We start from the raw sequence: 19,519 nt of genomic DNA, 5'->3' as shown, positions 1-19,519 counted from the left end.
CTCGCTTAAGGTTTAGTAGTGAAAGAACTTGTTAGTTCTTTAGTTGCCTGTTCTGCTTTCTCGCCCGCAAAACGGGACAGTACCACCGCCCGGCCTTACTCCAGCCAGGGACCGACCTCCTGCTACGTGTGGGTGCCGCCGCAGGGGAGAGGCCGCCGGCTGCTCTCCGGGCCGGCCGGGGGGATGCGAGGCTGGCCGGCAGGGAGGCAGCCGCCGGCGGGGGTCGGTGGGGACGGCCCCAGCGCTGACAGAGCGTGATCCCCCCGCGCAAGTGTGCCGCGCGGGCGCGCCCTCTCCCCCCTGCCTCCAGTTACATCCCTGGCAGGAGACCGCCGTTCTCGGCTTCGCTTTCCAGGGTTATTTTTGGCCGGGGCCGCCGCCGGAGCGGCAAGCCCCGGCGTCCTTGCAGGCGGGCCGCGCCGGCGGGGGCCCCGTCGGGCGGGGGAAGGGGCGGTGCGCACCCCGTGCCCGCCCCGGCTCCCCAGCGGCTCCGGGTTCCCGCCGGCGGCCGCACAGGACTGAGCCGGACTGGGCCGCCCCCCCGCCCCCTCCGGGCTGAGCCGGACCGCCCCCGGGCCCTGCGGGGGGCCGGCCGTCGGGGGGGGCCTACCCCGCGGCAGGGAAACGCCTCCCCGCTGCCCGCCGCCGGCCAGGCAGCCTGCGAGAAGGGCTGCCGCTGCCCAGCGGGGCTACGGGCGGGCGGCCGCCATGGAGAGGACCCCCATCCCGGTGCTGACGGTGCCGACGGCGCCCTACGAGGATCAGCGGCCGACGGGCGGCGGGGGGCTGCGGCGGCCCACGGGGCTCTTCGAGAGCCAGCGCAACTACCTGCCCAACTTTGTGCAGAGCCTCCTCTCCTCCGTCGACCTCCGCGATCGTCAGGGCTGTACCATGGTGGTGGGCAGCGACGGCAGGTACTTCAGCAAGACGGCCATTGAGATCGTCGTCCAGATGGCTGCGGCCAACGGGGTAAGCGCCCTCCCTCCCCCACGCCGTCCCCTCCCGTCCCCCAGCCTGGCCCCCTCGGGCCCCCCGTGTCCCCTGTCCCGTAGCCACCTCTAGCCGGGCCCTATCGGGCCGCCAGTCCCGCCCGCACCGGTGGGCAAGAGCGGAGCCGTCCCGAGGAACGGGAGAGAACCTTTTAATGTCACAACCCGGGTCTCGCTGAGTGTACAAGTGAAAAAACCCCGACGAACCCGGCGTCTGGGTGTGTTGCGGTGCTCTGGGCGTCCGGTGCCGAGTGAGCCCGGAGCAGCTAGGGCGCCCCGTAGGCTGTGCCGCTGGGATTTGGCGTGGCTGGTTTCATCGACGTGTCGTGGAAGTGATCGTGATAACCTCAGGAGGCTGTTGGCCATGCCACACTGTTGCACAGCTTATCTTAGAGGCAGGAATGGGAGCTGAAAAACAGGGTTGACTCTGCAGGAGAAAATGTGGCAGGATTAAAAATAAGTATGCGGGAAATGAAGGTATCAGATGTGTATCTACCGCTCAGGATCTTTTAAAAATACTGAGGAAAACAGTATTATTGAAGCAAAAGCAATTAAGCATTTTGGCTGCATCTCAAGAAAATAATTGTTCTTTTCTGTTGTTCACTTGAGAACAAATTAGGAAATGCAAGAAGACAACAGTGGCAAATACCTCTGCGATCAGATGTGTTACAGCTTTTTTTGTGCAGTTTTGAAAATAGGAAAGAACTCGGGGAGAAAACTGATGTGTTCTGATAGATACATGCACATTCATGTGTCGGTGTGTATGTGCAGAAGGCTGGAAATACCAGCTAACGTAGGCTTGAAGTTTCTACTTCAAAGCAGAGTTGAAGGGGCTGTCTCTTGATACGATGGATAAATTGATTCTCCAGATCTGGCAAAAGAAGTGATATAATTTTATAGGGTTTTTTTTTTTGTAGTTAATTTACTTTTTTGTAATCTTTTTCAAAATCTCAATTCTTTAAATGCAGTCTTGTTTTATAACCAGGAGATCTTTCAACTTTGAAACAAATCTCCATATGTGTCTGATTTGCTGTCAAATACAAGTCATATGGATTAGCCAGCCTGGTATAAATAATGAGTATTTTAAATTTATTTCTAAGGCACGTTCTCACCATGCTGATACTAGCAAGCAGGCGCTGAGTGGTACCTGAGATTTCAGAGAGACCAGCTGTGTTACGTACTGGCTAGCTTTTGCAAACTCACCATTCACTCAGGGGCTTGGTAGAGGCCAGGGCTTATGTGGCCCAGGGTGCGAGGAGGGCTGTCAGGAGGGACACCGGCAAAGCTGGGGACACCAGTGAGGGTAGCACAGTGGTGTTTCGTCTGCAGTGGCAGGGAGCAAGCATGCAGGGAGCGAGCACAGAGCAGCGGGAGTGTGGGGTATTGCGAGGAAGGTAGGATGGGGTCCGGAGGAGTGTTGCTCCCTAGTCCCTTCCTCTGTGTAGCTTGGTGGAGAATGCCTCACTGCTGGAATTGTACCCGTTGACCAGGCGGGATAAAGCGCAGCGACAGCTAAAGCAAGATCCCTGCAGCAAGGGCTGCCCTGACGCGACTGAGGTCCTTGCCTGCCCTTGCACACTGCTGGGAGCTACAGAGTGGGTTGTAGCCACAAGGTGACCACAAGGACTGAGGTGCTGAGGAAGACAAGAAGTTTAGCGTTTAGAAGACAAGGGGCTTGTCAGCCAGGGTATGCTGTATTCAGGACTCGTTACTGACTAATTTCTCCTGTCAGCGTGCCTCCTCCCTGCTGCATCTGTCATATTCCCCATTTTGCTCCATTTTCCCTGAAGATCAGGTCTTTTTGACCTCAGGAGACTTCCAGTTTGACATGTTTCTGGAACCTTGCTGTAGTAGTGCTTTCCCTTTTTTAAGATCCTGTAAGTTTCTTGGAAACACATTTTCTCCCTAGTGTTTTCTGAAGCAAAACCCCAACCATTTCTGCTCACAGCTCCCACAAATATTGAATTCAAGCATGATTCTCCTACTGTAGGCACTGTCCTCACAATTCAGTAGGCCAGCTGGTGGGGCGCTACTGATACTAAAAAGGCTTCCCATTTCCATGCGCTAATGCTCCATCCCCTCTCTACCACCCTCACCCTGCTCACCCTCACCCCCATTTCTCTCAAGCATTCTCACATTGACTTAGTGAATACTGCTTGTATCTTTTATTCTTTGGCTGTTATAATACATCTGCTGGGAAAATATCTAAACCTCCCTGAAGGCATTGTTTAGTGCTGCGCTATGTAAGTAGGGGGAGAGGAAGGGAATACCCCTGAGGGCAAAGATCTCTCCCTTTGGATGAGGTTAATGTCATTAGAAGGCATGTAGCCAGTATCACAAGGAAAGAAGTGAGCTGACGTAGGCAGGATCGGATGAAATGTGTGGAAGCCTTGAAGTTGTATTCAAAACCTTTAGCCACCCCAGAGTGCCAGGAGAGGGATAGCCACATAGTGCTGGTAAACTGAACTTGAATCTCCTTCCTGGAAGGCACATACCAAGTGTTATGGTTAATTGTGCCTGCTGAGTACAAAAATAAAAGGGATTTTCTATTATCAACTGTAAATGTATTGCCCTTTAGAGTTGCTAGGTTCCCCTTGTTCTAATTTGGTGACTCACCCTGCATTCCCCCTGTGTTAACAGCCTAGCACAGTTGGCGTAGGCCCCAGTACAAGAATGAGATGAGGCCTCCTGCCTGGTCAGCTGCCAGTGCTTGCCCTGCCCTCTCCTCATCTTCAGCCCCTCTGGCTCATGCCCTTCAGCTTGGGGTTGCAGGTACACATGCCACAGCTGTAGCCTGCTTAGGCTTCCGCTGGTGGCAACAGCTACAGGCTGGTCCGTGCTGTGCAGCTGTAATCGGCACATGCTCCACCAAATTTTTCTGTTCAGAGATGAAGGTGGCTGGCTATGGTCACTCTTCGATGGGTCACTCAGCTGGTGCTGTGGCAAACACATTTGGGTAGGGGACTGTGTGTCGTGGGAGGGTGGGGCAGTGTGAGGAAAGCCAGACAGAAGTCGTGTACCATTCTGGGTTGCAACAAGCAGTTTTGCAAATTGGAGTGGTAGGAGAGTATCTGAGACTCGTGCTTACCTTCTCACCTGTGTCCTGTCAGTAGTAGTGTCCTTGCACCTTAATGCCTGGAAGAACTGAGGTAAAAGGCTCCGTCATGTATAATACAATTCCACTACAAATTAAATGCAAGTATACCATTAGATCCATCAACTGGATGTGGTGTCTCATTTTTGATGCGAAGTTTAGGATAGGTTTAAATGAGAAGTTGCTCTGCGTGAGTCTCAGTGGCAGATCAGAAGCTGATGATCATACTCTGAATATGTCATAGCAACAGCCTAGAGACATCATGGAGTGTTGCTAGTAATGCTGTAGAACTCTGAGATGGCAGAGAGTTTTCCATTTGTCTTCTTTATAACACAATGTTGTTCTTATTTTCCACGGTCTCCCATGCAAATCTTGCCCTCCCTCCCTGGACGTGTGTGATTGATATACTTGCTTCTGTGTTCTAGTGTGGTGCTCAGTCATCTTTAGCACACTACAGTAAAAGACAAGAAGGCACAGCCCCATGCTGTCCAGGATGTAATCTGCTTGCTTCATGTTCTTTCAAGCTTAATTGACTGAGGCATGTGAGAGATTGCTGGGAAAAATAATAAAAAAAAGCATTAAGTGACTCCATGATAATCAACTGAATTGTCTGAAAATGCACAGCTGCAAGTGGTAATACTGCATAAAAATGTTCTTGTAAAGTACTTGTCAGGGTGACTGTTCTTTCAGCTGTAACAGTTTGGTGAGGATCATGGTCCTTGTTTCTGCTGTTGCTACTGAAAGCAGATGACAAAATAGAATGTGGCGTAGAGGCACAGTATTAGAAGAGACATTACATGCCTGTGATCTCATAGCCATGCAAGTTTTTGAATTCTGAAGGTAGCCTTTCCATGCTATGAAACTGTCCAAGATTTTCAGAGAATATTGCTGGAACTTTAATTGTGAGTCAGTACATGGACATTATTTGTTTACTGTTTTAGCCCAGATTGTGAGAAGTCTCTGAGTGTTCTTTACTTAAAATTAATTAAATGTCAGTTTATTATATTATTCAGAGACAAAATGAACAGATTCTGGGCCAAGATAAGATGTGCATTCTTGCCACCGAAATGAAGAGAGCAGAGGAGGATGGGTAGCATGTGTACACTTCTAAGGTCTGCACTGTCCTCAGGGAATTTCGTAAAAGCACTGAAGACCACCATGTAAGGTGAAGCTCCTTGCAGTAGTCACTGCAAATAAAACATCTGTGTGTCATTCATGTAATTTCACTTTCAACATCCTAAATTTAGAATGCTAAATATTGCAGTATTTCTATAGTACAGAAACTAGTATAATAAGTAATATTTTTAAGTAGTATAGAAATAATAGCCTTGTGGAAAATGCTGAAGGCAAAGCAAATTACTCCTGTTCATATTTGGCATCCAGAAAAATGTGAAAACTGGTTTGTGCAACATCTGTTGAACAGGAAAAATAAGTTAAAAAATGGTGAAGAGGTAGTGCCAGGTAATTTGTGCATTCTGAATAACCTAAGTTTTCTACTTACTCTAAAAAAGTAGTTTTGGTGTACATAAGGACAAAAATCTAAACCTCACTATTTTAGGTTTAGAATTACAGAGAGCATGTGCTCGTGATAAGCCTGTATGCAATTATAAATGCATTTATACTTGAGTACCTCAAGATAGATTCAGTGTGGTTGTTTCGAAGCATTTTACAAAATGTAATTCCTGTCATCTTCCTTTTGCTTACCCATACACAATACTGTTTTAAGAGCTGGCATCCATTTCTGACAACTGTATTTGGAAGATTGAGTCATTGCTCTAGCTATCTACATGCTTCATAGTTTAGAAAATGGAGAGACAATATTCAAAACATTTTCAGTATTTATTTTCATCATGTTTTCCTTTCCATAATAAAGATACATGTGGCGACTGTTCTACACACTGGAAGGGAGTTTGTTAAAGTCTGCTTCCCAGCGTTCTGTGTCTTTTCTAATGCTTCAGTACAATTGGCAATAGTGATTAAATGACAGCATAAATACAAGAGTCTCGCAAGACGTGGCATATTGTCCAAAAGCTGCTTCATGGACTGAAAGGAAGCCATAAAAGGACACACTCAAATTCAGTTTTGAAAAAAATCGCTATTTCTCTTTTATATGATTTATATTGCACTGGTTTAAATAAAACAGTAAATTATGTGGCCAATTGAAAGTTTTATTTCTTGAGCTTGATTCTAAAAGTGTGTCAAAGCATGTGCTAGAGCTCCTAGTGATTTCAGTGCTTCTCCTGATGGATGGAGTTTTACCCTGTGCATTTTTTTAGGTAAAAGTGTGTCTGTCAGTTATCAGCCCACAACTGGAAATGCTTCTGCTTTAAAAAAAAAAAAAAAAAAGGCTTCCTTGTTCCACAATGTAGGAATTGCTTTGCTGTGGTTACAAGCAGGGTTGTATAGAAGGTGTTCTTGAAGCAGTTAAGTGTTCAAAATTGTTGAATATATAAAATGCAAATGTAGCATTTGGAGTTTTAAAAGAGTCTTAAAAGCTGGGAAGAACATTACATAAATGGAAGAAATCTCATCAGTAAGAGAGATACTAATTTTGTTCTGTAATCAGTGAAGTAACATTTAATCAGCTGCTTTGCTTAGCTTGGAGCTAGGATTGGAGGAAATATACCTTTATTGTTGCTCCTAAGGCCTGTAAATTATGATAAATTGAGATATTTACAAAACACATGCTGTTAATTACTGCTTAGTTTTACTTTCAGGGAGAAGCAAGAGTGGGATGGCAGGAGAGACATAAAGTCAGAAGGTGATACGGAGTCTCACAAGTAAATGCTGTCACAGTGCACAAGTATAACATTTAATCTGTTCTTCAAGGAAAACTGTATTCAGTGCTATGCTTTGTTCCACAAATAGTCAAAGGTATTTATGTTATAGTTGGCATCAGCTTCTGTAATAAGGAAGACATTACTGCTCTTAGTCATTCAATCGTAGGTTAATGAAACTGTATTGTTAGGCTTAAATACCAGTGAAATGAGCAGAAATGAGGTTCAGCTGTGTGGTATATGTGTTAACTGTATATACACTCCGGCCCCACTGACTGACCATGTCAGTGTAAGCATGGCTTTAAAATAATTAGTCGAAACAGAATATGTGGACTCTGCTGATTTGCATTTTTTTCTCCTGGAAAGGATACTTGGTTTCCCTGGAAAATATTTTCATTATAATAGAAAAAAATGAGAAACAAATTTTTTGTTTCTTTTCCTTTTTTACATTTGCTTCCGAATTGTTCCAACCCCAGAGGAAAAAAAAAACAGTAAACCAAAACATTTTCCCATAGTAGCAAAGGAAAGTCAAATGAATCTTGAAGATTTTCCAGAAACTGTACTTATGATTTTGATAGATTTCCTGTTTTCTAGCAACAATCCATAGGCTTCAAGATTATCTGCAAAAACTGAAAAGAGAACCAGGTAGACAAACAGTCATCCTATCAGCAGCTCTTGAGGTAGAAATCTCAGTTAATAGAATGTGTTGTTCTGCACATTTTTTTAAATTTGGAAGCAGTGGAAGAGAAATGACTAACCACAGTTCGTGCTTTGTGAGGGTTAGCAAAAAAGTAACATGCTTACCTTAGCAGTTGATAATTTCAGTGTAGAATTCTTCATTTTTTAAATTAAAATAGTTCACAGAAACAGGCTAAATAAATAATCTATTAATGCTTTGCTTTTCTGAAATTATTTGGAACCCCACTTCTAAACAACCATTAAGGGCCTCACACAAATGCTGGACCCAGAAGAAGGTCATCTATATATGAAGGAGTAGCTCTATATAGAAAGGAGGCAGCTAGTGACACCTCCTGTGCTGTTGCTTTGCCACACAGACAGTAGAAGCTATCAAATCTCCCTCAAACTAGAGAAGGAAATCGAGCTGAACTCCTGGTCTGCTTTTAGGTGGGGAACGGGAAGAATTCAGTATTCTGCTCCCTCCTTCCACACCCATTTCCAAAACTGCTACTCAATAGTGGTGTGGCGTTTTTTTTGTTGTTTGGTTAGTTGTGTTTTTTAACTGAGGATATTAAAAAACCCCAAACTTTGATATTTCTTTATGCTCCATAGGCAACCGCCTCAGTTCTCATTGGTGACACTAACCTCCTCTTCTCCCCTCCTTTCTTTTCTGTCTGCCTGTTTCCCAGGAATGGGAACCCTTTCATATTTCTTTGTAAGTATATTTCTGGTTGGCTCCTAGATTATTTATGTTGACTGAAACTGTAGTATCTCTGCAGGGATGAAGGCAAGGTTTTGAAATTGGAACCTTGCAGTGGAACTGCACGTAATACCAAACAGATTGAGTCAGTGTTTAATAACACCACCTGAAAGCTTTTTTTACTTTAAGAATGGTGGGAACTTCCCCTGCTCAGCTGTGCTTGGGAAACACACCCCCTTCATCTGGAATAGCCAAGGAGTAACTGATGGCTGGAGGAGGACCAGTACTTTCTATAGGGTAGGACATCCAGGGGTGTCTTGGTAATAGAGGTACGACTCACAGAGATTACATGTCCTGGTTTGTAGTGATATTTGTGATTGCACTGAAAGGCTGCTCTGTGAAAGGCAATTTGCTTGCTGCTCTATGTTATGCTAGTTAAAGCCCCAACCCTTCAAACTGCGTCCACATAGACAGCCCTAAACTATATTAATATTTAAGGGGATTTGCTGGTTCATGGGATACCTGGAAATGTTTAATAGTAGGATCATAGCCCAGTGCTGTGTTTGGGAGCTTTGCAAAGCATTATCATGGCTGTGCTCCTGCTTTACTGTCAGTACACAGGCCACTGGGGTTAAATGTGCCAGGATGCAATATTTTTGTCATGTCAGCGCTGCAGATTAGCATGCAACCAACTCATGTATGTGTATTTCTCTGCAAAAGAATAGGTTCCATTCTAGGACTTTACAATTTCTGTCCTCTGCATGTGTATATGTGTGTGTACGTTTACTAATTTTCAAAAGTTTAGTACTATTCAGAGTACTTTGACTTCTTTTTCCACCTAGATCGGCAGGTTGGTTATTGGACAGAATGGTATCTTATCCACACCTGCTGTTTCATGTATCATCCGAAAGATCAAAGCAGCTGGTGGAATTATTCTAACAGCTAGCCACAGTCCTGGGGGACCTGGAGGAGAGTTCGGAGTGAAGTTTGAGGTTGCCAATGGAGGTAGGTTTGTTCGGGTTTTTTTAGTATCACATTACAACATTGCACCTCAGAATGATGAAAATACACTGATAAGGATAACTAGCTGACTTTAAATATGTGTTTTTAATTTATTCTGTTAAAACTATGAAGAAAATATACATGTCTTTTTTTCAGTAATAGGAGTGTATTTGTTTACATGGGTCTGTACAGTAAGCATTAAATGTTCGCTGAAGTACTTGTGGTGGCTGTAATATTTCTATAAACAAGAGGTTTGCCACCCCATTTTTATAGCATTTTATGCGATCTGCCAGATCATTGTAACAGCTCTGATCCTTTTATAAAAATGCCTGTGAGGGAGCTCTGTTTTACTCATATTTCTGTGTGGCTTGTCTTGGCATTTGCTTTGAAGTGTGTGATTTCAGAAGTGCTGTAAGAGGGATAACTCATTGTCTTGTATGGAAGGAAGCAATTCACATGTCTATCCAGGATATAACTGCTCTTACCCAGGGAGAGGGTTGTACCATTTTAAATATTGCAGTTTCACGGTTGAACGATGGAATTTGTGTATATAACTAATGTCTCATTTTCCAAAATTGGCAAGCTAACACATGTAGATATGTAAAACATTATGTATGTTTTATGTTATAGATCTGTGTACACCCGTAAAATATCACCGTGACAATTGCTGACACCTTGTATACCCCACAGATGTAGAGTGCTTTCCATCTGAAAAAACTGAAAGTGCTTTTAAAATAATGTTTCCTTCCCTGTTTTGAAGGTGGGAGAACTTGAGAAGGGGATGCTTCTCCCTTATTTAATTAAAAAACAGACATGGTTAAACCAGTGTGATTTCATAACCAGAATAGGCTTGAATCCCAGAGAGATTAAAGGGGCTGTGTAAGGTCAGCCTGTGAGAAAGCCAGGGTCACAGCACAAACATACCAGTGCCAAACCATTAGATGCATTAGCACTCTATAAACTTTAAAACACCGTGTATGCCTAAAATCTGTTTGATAAATTGGTAACAGTTGGTGGGGCATTCTTTTTAGTGTACTTTGCCTTTTTAAAGATAATTCAAACAGGCTGTTAAGCTTTAAATATGAAACACTCTTCAAGCACAGGTCACAAGGTTCAATTATTTATGATAATCAGCAGGGACGAAATGAAAAGTAGCTGGTTCAAGTTGCAGCTTAATGCAGGTTAAGTATTAGGTAAGGCTTTTGAACTAAGAGAATGGTCAGGCACTACGACAAACTCCTAGGGAAGGCTGTTTTTGCTCTGCATTCTCACTCAATTTCGCAGATCCAGGTAAGGCAGGAGCAGTTTGTTTCTATAGTGGTAGGAGAGAAAGTAGAGCAACACTGTGGGATCTCCTTAGCTGGAAATACCGGTAGACAATACACTCATCTATCAAGGATGATCTGGAGCTAATGAAACCTGTCCTCATCCCTTGGATGGGTTTGGATTAGATGAGTAAGAAGACATTTTCTAAGCCAAATGAAGAGTTAAGTGACTTTTACTTATTGTCCTTCCTTCAGCCATCTGGTACACTGGATCTGAGGTGGAACACACTAATTTACATGGCAAAGCTGCACAGAATACAGCAGCATTGCTAGAGGAGTGGGAAGTTAGCACTGAAAAGATAGAGGCTTTGGATTAGGAGAGAGCACATAAAAGAGAATGAAGGAAGTAATTTTTCATAGTGGAAGTGTGGCTTTAATGTAAGCCATGAAAAGGAAAAGGACTTTTGTTGTAACTCAGACTCAGCTCTTGTACTACATATGGCATAGCTCATCTGGTAATTTTTGCACCAAGCCTGCAACTTTGATTTGATATGATTGACAGTAAATCTTTAAAAATAGGGCCAATAATCAGGATTTGGCAATAAAAGTAATGCATAGACATAACTGTTCCAGGTCACAATTGTTTGTTAATGTCTTAATTGCTTGTTAAGCAATTAATGTATTTTGAATTCTAACAAAGATACATTTCATTAAGCCATTTGAGGAAAACTGCAGGAGAACACCACTGTCAAACTAGTAAGACTTTTAAAAATGATAATTAGTCTAATGAAATAATGTGAAACACAAAGCTATCTCACCTTCACAAATGTGCATTTGCAGAAGGCCCTATGAAATGCCAGAAACTGCTGCTGAAGGATAGGCTTTCCTTTAATATATATTTGTTGAGATTCCATGTAGAGTGAAAAATGGCAGTCTTTGAGGAATAAACCCAAAGAAAGATAGCTGTGGATTCTTTGGTTCCCTCGTTCCCACTGCCCTGGATGATGATTGATTTGAACACTTTGTATGAATCAAAATGTTGCAAGTAACACACTGTATTTTCATGTTTTATTTTTTTCAAAAAATGTTTTAAACTTGTATTACACTAAAAGAAAAGACCTTATTTACTATAGTTCTTTGTTTGGGTTTTTGTTTAACTCCAATATATTCAGAAGAATGTTTGCTATAGCACTTACTTTTTAAGTAGGGAACCTTCATTTAAAAAAAAATGTCCCACCACATTCTTCTTTGTTGTAGGACCTGCTCCAGATATGGTTTCAGATAAAATATATCAAATCAGTAAAACCTTGGAAGAATATGCTATTTGTCCTGATCTCAGAGTTGATTTATCACGCCTAGGAAGACAAGAATTTGATCTGGAGAACAAATTCAAACCTTTCCGAGGTAACAGCGTGTGCTTTTACGCATGCTACATCCATTGATTCTGAGTATTAGAATTGCTGCAGCATGGTAATGGGTAATGATTTAAACAGAACTTTAATTCTTCAAAATGTCTTTCTACAAGTTCTCAAATTATTAGGCAGTATAGGTAAGTGTTGCGTTTGTTTTGAACATAAAGCAGCTGAGTAACAGACTTTAAGTGGATCAGGCCTCATCATTTAGCCAAATACCTTTGTCAAATATATGTGTTTAGGCTTGCTAGCTGTTAAACACCAAACACCTTTTTCTGACTAGGAATGGTTTGCTCATGGAAGTCTAATCGACAAAAGAGTTTGTGGGAGTCTCAGTTTATTAATTCTTGGCTCACACTTTCTGAAAAGTTGTAGGATGTGTAAGGCAGTGTACATCCAGTGACTCCAAAGGTAAAGGGAGTGCTTAGGCACATGTTTAATTTTAAGAACAAGAATATTTTTATGCCTACACTTGATTTAAAATGATTGAACAAGCCATTTTGTCCTGAAGGACTCAAAAGCAAAGGGAGGGGTCCAGACAATACTTCAAATACTGTAAAACTCTGTGTGGCCTCAACAACTCTTCTTCGTTCCTGATGTCCTAGAATTACAGTCAGTTTATTTTCCACCAAAACATTGTATTTTGAGACAATGTATATTTTTATAAATTTTTGGATAAAAAACCCTTAAATTATGATTTATTTTTTTTTTTATTGCAGAGAACATGTTTGGCTTTCTAGGCAAACAAAAAAGAAAAGAAAATTTCAGTGCTAGGACTGCTCTGGAATCTTGTGGTTGCCAGAGTTTTAGATTTTGCTTTTTCAACTTTTTAATGTCTCTGAATTGTATTTTTCTAAATGAAAATGAGACACCCCCCTCTCCACTACAGGTAGTATAAAAATAGATCAAAAATCAGTTGCAGTTTATCTAAATGTTTTTCTTAGGAAAAATAATAATCTCTTCCCAGAGTACATTGTCCTGGGACAGTAGACTGGACAGGGATCGCTACTGAGGCAATGTAATGGGCTTACAAGTGAATAAATAAGTATAGTTTACACAGGTCTGAATGCAGAATAAAAGTGCAGAAAGAATTAAAATAATTTAAAAAGTGTTTTAAGATACTATCTGATGTATTGAAAACTTCTGCTTTTTCAGTTGTATGAATTAAACCCTGTGAATCAAGGCTACAGATGTGTTGAAGCAACTGAGAGTAAACCAGTTGGGTTTGGCAGGAGCTAAAATAATTTTTAGACTATAATCTTACATGCACTTTTTCTTAACATGTGTGAGCAGCTCCACTGAATGTTGAAGCATTTGTTCATATGTGTAAAGCTTAGAGCCACCTTAAACAAAATTAGGGCATAGAAGATATGCAGTAATGTAATTTTAGTCAATCCTTGAGGCTTTCATATACTGTAGAACTAACTCGTTTTCAAATAGGTTTTACAGGGTTTTTTTTTCAGCCTTGGGAACCCTTGGTGGTTTTTTTTTTTTAGTTTGTTTCTCCATTGAAGTGTATTGTTGTGATGTATTCTAAGCATTTTTCTCAGGCTCAAAAAATGTCTGTGTTGTTTTCATGTTATCCTAAAGAAGAGCATTAGGCTGAAGTCAGTGTTTCTGAGGAAAACTGGCTGACATTCTAGGTAATAATTTAACTTGTAACTAAAATATTTCAAGATACTCATTTAACTAGGTAAAGACACATTTGTGTAACATATGCTTTTTAATTTAATCAGCGAAAGTATTATGTTCCAAGATGACTGAGAAGCATGGCTTTTGACAGTTGTTTGGTAACTGCTTTCTTTATGACAGACTCATTTTCATTAATTCATTTTAGTGTAATGTTTTACATCCAAAAGAACTAGAAAAAATTTAGCTCTCTGCTTTTATGAGTTTAGAATTCAAATTAGCAAGACCTTAGCAAAAACCAGATGTTGTGTCTGAGCCTAACTTGCCTAAATCAGGGAGATATTAAATGCAGAAGTATAGTAGTAGATTGACAACAAGATGGAGACAGGTATTCCAGGTGCCAAAACTGAGAAGAATAGGCTGTATGTCTTTCCTGATGGAATGATGCAAACAGATGCTGCTATCAGACAGAAGAGCAAAATGTGTGGCTTCAGCTCGGCATGGACATCTTCCATCCTCTGAGAATAAACCTGTTTAGCTTGAAAAGTTGTTCAGTGATTTAGTGAATGATAAATAAAAAGTTTACTTTGATATAATGTACTCTTGTGAATGTTTTCAGTGAAACTGGAACTGTCAGCTTACGTTATCTCTGCAGTCCTTCATCAGGCAAAACCGTTGATCTTTGCAAGGCTTAAAGCTTGTGGGTAGCCACACTGAAATCAGTGGAAGTCTTCTACTTTGCCTCTGTGGGCTTCAGAACAAATCCATATTATGTAGAAGTTGCATGCTCTGACTTTAGCCGAGATGCATGGCTGGTGGAACTGTGCTGAAAGAGGTATTATGCCATTCAGTTATTTTTTTTCTACCTAATTTCTACCTAATTTTTGTAGTGGAAATTGTGGATTCTGTGGATATCTACCTCAATCTCCTTCGAAGTATCTTTGACTTCAATGCCATCAGGAATTTGCTGACTGGACCCAACCAGATTAAAATAAGGATTGATGCCATGAATGGAGGTATGAACTTAAGTTGCTATCAGGACAAAATTGTAAGTGTACTGCAATAGCTTCCCAATAAAGGTAGTGTATATAAAAGTCAGGCTTTTTAGTAAAATTAAGGGTAATATGAAAGGATTTGAACATCATACTGGTAACAAAGGCAATCTTAACAATGGGTTAGGTTCCTTATTAGGCAAGAGGTTTATCTTTCTTGATAAAGTAGTGAAGGCATATGTGTCCAATAAATGTTCTCTTTCTGTATTTAGAAGCAAGCAGGATGAGGTAATACTTGCCATGTGAGGGTGATGAAGTATCGTGCAGTGTGCAGTAACCAAGGAGGTTACAAGGCAGCCTTTACTAAAAGTAAATTATAAATGGTATAAAATTAGTTAAGTCTGAATAAATTGCACCCAAGAGTCCTTAAAGAGTTGGCTGACACCTCTGTCTCACTGATGTTAACTGTTAAAAAATTTCTGCATACTGCCGGAAAGGTGAAAGAAAGTGTCACAGAAGACAGCAAGGCGACAAATTTTGTGCCAGATCAAAAAATTACAAGCTGTGTCACTTGGGGAAACATAGATCAGCATAAGACCTACCTTAGGCTACATCATGAAAAAATAAATAAAGATTTCTACGGATAATGACTTGAAGGTAGGAATGTAAGTGTTGCCATTCAACATTAACTTACGGAAAACAAATTCCATCAAACAAACCAGGTTTCATTCTTTAATGGGACTACAAAAAGAGATCAATAAAGGCAGATGGATAGACTTACAAAGCTTTTGTAAAGCATTTTATCTAGTACTGTGTGATTGTTTAAAATATTACAGTGGGCGTACAGTCAGTGTGAACGCCCAGTTTTGCCGGGCTGTGGCAAAAGGGCAGATGGTGTCCTTGAACAATGCAGAGAGAGCAATGAGGAAGGCACTGCCTGCTGTCATGTACAGTACTGGAGAGAATGTTACTCAAGTAGTTTGTAGAGCTCTGATGTCCTGCTCTATAACTGAGTGTTGAAAAATTTTACACGTGGTCAAAAAGATGTGTAGTCTGGCTCAGGATTAGAAAAACTGATGCATCATAAAATTTTTAAAGGACTGAGGTTTTTTTACTTTATTTACAAGGTGATAGATAAATGGCTTTATATCTTTGTATCCTGGTGGAGAAATAGCCGTACTATAATACATAGTACACATACAGTAAGTGTACACAAGAATATTTTTTCATACAACATAGTTGGTTTTTTTTCCTGCAGGAAAATTATTTCTCAGTCTTCTATTCCCAAAAATACCAAAAAGAATTGACAGTGAGAAGTTGAGGCCAGACAAATTCAAATTGAAATGTAGCTTGCATGTTTACGGGCAACACTGAAAAACCACTGGAGCAGTCTACCAAAGATAGCTGGGGTTTGTCCTTCTCATGGTGACATCAGATCAAAAGACTTTCTGGATGAGATGCATTAGCCAAAAGTGAGTCAACAGCCATGATATAGTGAACATTAGGGAAGACCACATGTATACATGGACAAACTGTCTTCCAAAGTTCGTTTTAGCTTAGCACCTCTGGAATATGCTTTTATGCCTGTAGACATAGACAGCTTAACATTGGCATAGAGTTTACTTTTGATAAGAATGTGAATAATTGTTTAGTGTATATTTTACAAAATTAGCACCTAGATTTTTCTTGAACACAAGTTTCTCATGTAGTTGTACCTCCGGTTATGGTTGCTTCAGTTAGCAAGATTTGGGAATAAGGTACGAGAAAAAGAGAGCATGAGAGAGCGAGCAGTCACTCATGAATTTTCTGCTTCTGCATGACCTGTTCACACCTGTATCAGGGGTGCAGAGAGCTCAGTCAGTTGTTAGTGTCCCTTCAGCTGCTGAATGCATATAATAATTATGAAGCATAATAGCATGAGCTGGAGTCTTAGTTGGCCATATATTTGACAGAATAAAATTATTTTGGAGTTAGTTTTGAGAAAGTTTTTATTTATTATCTACATGGTAGTGACTAAAAGGTGGTAAAATTCTTTGGTGGACAAAGCTGTTGTAAGTTTAACACGAGTTGGAATGTTAAGGTAAGTTTATTTCCCATTTGTATTCCCCTACTGTTTACTTTCCTTGCTGTTATGTGTTAAACTGTTGTTTGCATTCCAGGACACATAGAATAGCATCTTATTTTTATTCTGATGAGGAAAACCCCTCTACGTTTATGATAAATTTCTTATTTAATAGTGGGTGAACAAAACTTGCATCTTTCATCACGCAGTGATTAGTTTTTCAACTCCGCAAGTGGGGAACTGTTTCTAATACTGAATTGCCGATTGATTATTTGCTGGGGAGACAATCACATACTCCTCTGTGAAATAATAGTTTGGTTTTTGTTGCTAGGGCCAATGAATAGAATTGCTGAAAGTATGTTCTGTATCAAGCCTCCATGGTGCTGTGAAGAATTTGAATGTCAAGCGTATGCTTTTGTGATTGCATGTGAGATTTCTGTTTGTGCAGTTATGGGACCCTATGTGAGAAGAATCCTGTGTGATGAATTGGGAGCTCCTGCAAATTCTGCCATAAACTGTATTCCTCTGGAGGATTTTGGTGGACAGCCTCCTGATCCAAATTTAACATATGCAACTGCCTTGCTGGAGGCTATGAGGGGTGGCGAGTACGGATTTGGAGCTGCTTTTGATGCTGATGGAGTAAGTATTTTGATCTGTCTGGAGGTTTCACCATAGTTGTTGTTCTGTCTGGGGTCAGATATAGGACATGTAAATAATTTATTTGCTTTTCAGTAAGCCCTCAAAGCTGAAAGTGATATTACTTCCAGGTGCAGATGATAGCATTTGCAACCCATAAATCAGACATATATGTTGTAATTTGTCTCTGCAGATGACTGCAAATCAAGCAGGATTTGAATGCAGAATAAGAATTCTTTAAATATTAGGCTGGTTTTATCTTGTACTGGTGTAATACTTTTATTCTCTGGATAGGAAGGGACAGTATATATAGATAATACGGACTTGTCGAAGTAAGTAGTAACTAAGTTGAGTCCTTTTTGGTTAACATTGTAAACTGAGGGATTTTTAGCTAAATAAAGCACTGAATCATAATCTCTGTTTTATTTTTTTTAATGTCATATTATTGGCTCTATAAACAGCGAAGTACTACAGAAACAACTTTCTGTCCTCACATGGTGGGAGAAAGATGAAAAGGTTCTGAAGAATAGAAGCTGTTTTCTATCGTCAGTAAATACAAAACACCCTCCTACTCCCTCTACAGTGCGTGTCATTGGCAAAAAGATTCTCCTACACAAGCATTCCCTGGCAGGAAGAGACCTACTGAGGTGTCATGTAGGAGGCTGAAGCTAGGGACTGATCTGGAGCTTTGATTTGAAAGGCTGGAGCGGAGTGATGGTGTGATAGTGAGATTATAAACCTGCCAGGATGATGCCAATAAATTATTCTGCCTGAAGAGGGATGCGAGTAACGCAAAGCCTGTTCTTTTTTTCCCTACGTACAGTGGGTCTCATAAAAGAAACGACCAGTCCCCAAAACATGGAATTTAAGATGCTATTTTGAATTTCGTTTCTTCTCCAGGACCGCTACATGATCCTTGGCCAAAATGGTTTCTTTGTTAATGCATCAGATTCATTGGCTATAATTGCTGCCAATCTGTCTTGCATTCCATACTTTTGTCAGATGGGTGTCCGAGGATTTGCCAGGAGCATGCCCACCAGCACAGCCCTTGACAAGTAAGATGAAGTATTTATTTGTGTCATTACGTTGGTTATCCACCTGTTTTGTACTACATAGCAATTCCAAAATTGTGAAGTCTCTTGATAAGAGCTTATAATTTTCACAGTCTTTATGTGCTTTATTGTTTTAACTAGTTTCGATGATATTTTGATTTTTATCTAGACTAATTCTACCAACCTTTATTTGGATGAAAGTAGTTTAATTCATCCTGGAAAAGAAAGAAATAGGTTAAATCTTTTTGCGAGTGCAAACACTTGACGGGGAATTCCTTTTCCAAATAATTTTGCTGCTCTTCTTAGTAAATAATGCTTTACAGCCTAATCTACCAGCCCTTCCTATGAAAGTCATGGAAGGTTAAAACAGACAAAGTACTAATTCAGTACTATACAAGCATTAAAAAAAATCCCTAAACAATGACCCTTCTTATTTTAAGCCGTTGAAATATATAATCTGTTATGATAACAAAATGTCCCAGAAGGGACTATGGGCAGTTATGAAATCCATCCCCAGTTTCAAGGCAGGTTAAAAGTATACCTAAAGCTATTTCTGACAAGTACAATCTGCTCTTAAAAGATTTGCTGGATGTGCATCCTTTGTTAGCAGCAGAATTTTGAACAAGTCTTATCCAGGCCTAAATTTTCCGTATTGGCATAAGAAGATTAAGTTAAATAATATTGCCTTATATATCCTGTGTGGAAGGAGTATTCACTGAGTCAATTGTGTCTCAGTGTTGACGTGGTTGCATAGCTTTACTAACAACAGAATGATCTGCTGCCCCCATTAAATGTGTCTAATCAGGAAACAGTAATTTTAAAGTGAAATGTAGCTTTTGTGAAAAGGTTCATTGCTCTTTGAGAAGCAAGGATATTAGGGTGCTTCCCTATTCAGGAAATTTCTGAAAGTTACTAAAGTCAGAGCTAGCAGCTTCCTCTAATGCTTGACAGTCTTCAGGGAAATATTAGTTTCTAGGTAGGTAGATGGTCTGGTTTAAGGTTTATTTTGTTTATTCTGTTTAGAGACCCAAAAATCTTATTGTTTAAGTGAAAGCTACCATTATATTGAAATACCATAGAAAATAAATAGAGGTTCATTTTGGATATAAAACCCAGGATATCTGCATTCCTGTAAGACTTGAAGAAACGGTGATATTTAAATATGTTTATCTGTCTTTTTTTCTTAAAGTTCAGTAAATATGTCCAGAAAGTATGAATGCACTGAAGTCCC

At 40.8% G+C, this 19,519-nt stretch overlaps 1 protein-coding gene across 1 annotated transcript in view; it reads left to right on the top strand.

The window, feature by feature from the left end:
* The first annotated feature begins 495 nt into the window (after nucleotides 1-495).
* The window catches only part of PGM5 (phosphoglucomutase 5), an 85,307-nt gene continuing 66,283 nt past the window's right edge, over nucleotides 496-19,519 (top strand). Inside the window, exons 1-6 of the mRNA XM_064438062.1 lie at nucleotides 496-969; nucleotides 9,081-9,243; nucleotides 11,763-11,909; nucleotides 14,437-14,562; nucleotides 17,049-17,239; nucleotides 18,137-18,291. Coding sequence (XP_064294132.1) covers nucleotides 709-969; nucleotides 9,081-9,243; nucleotides 11,763-11,909; nucleotides 14,437-14,562; nucleotides 17,049-17,239; nucleotides 18,137-18,291 — 1,043 coding nt within the window. The 5' untranslated portion in view covers nucleotides 496-708. The remainder of the gene's footprint in view (nucleotides 970-9,080; nucleotides 9,244-11,762; nucleotides 11,910-14,436; nucleotides 14,563-17,048; nucleotides 17,240-18,136; nucleotides 18,292-19,519) is intronic.

Source organism: Phalacrocorax carbo, chromosome Z, assembly GCF_963921805.1.
Source record: "Phalacrocorax carbo chromosome Z, bPhaCar2.1, whole genome shotgun sequence".
NCBI classification, from domain to species: domain Eukaryota; kingdom Metazoa; phylum Chordata; class Aves; order Suliformes; family Phalacrocoracidae; genus Phalacrocorax; species Phalacrocorax carbo.
This window is presented reverse-complemented; position numbering and strand designations above follow the sequence as displayed.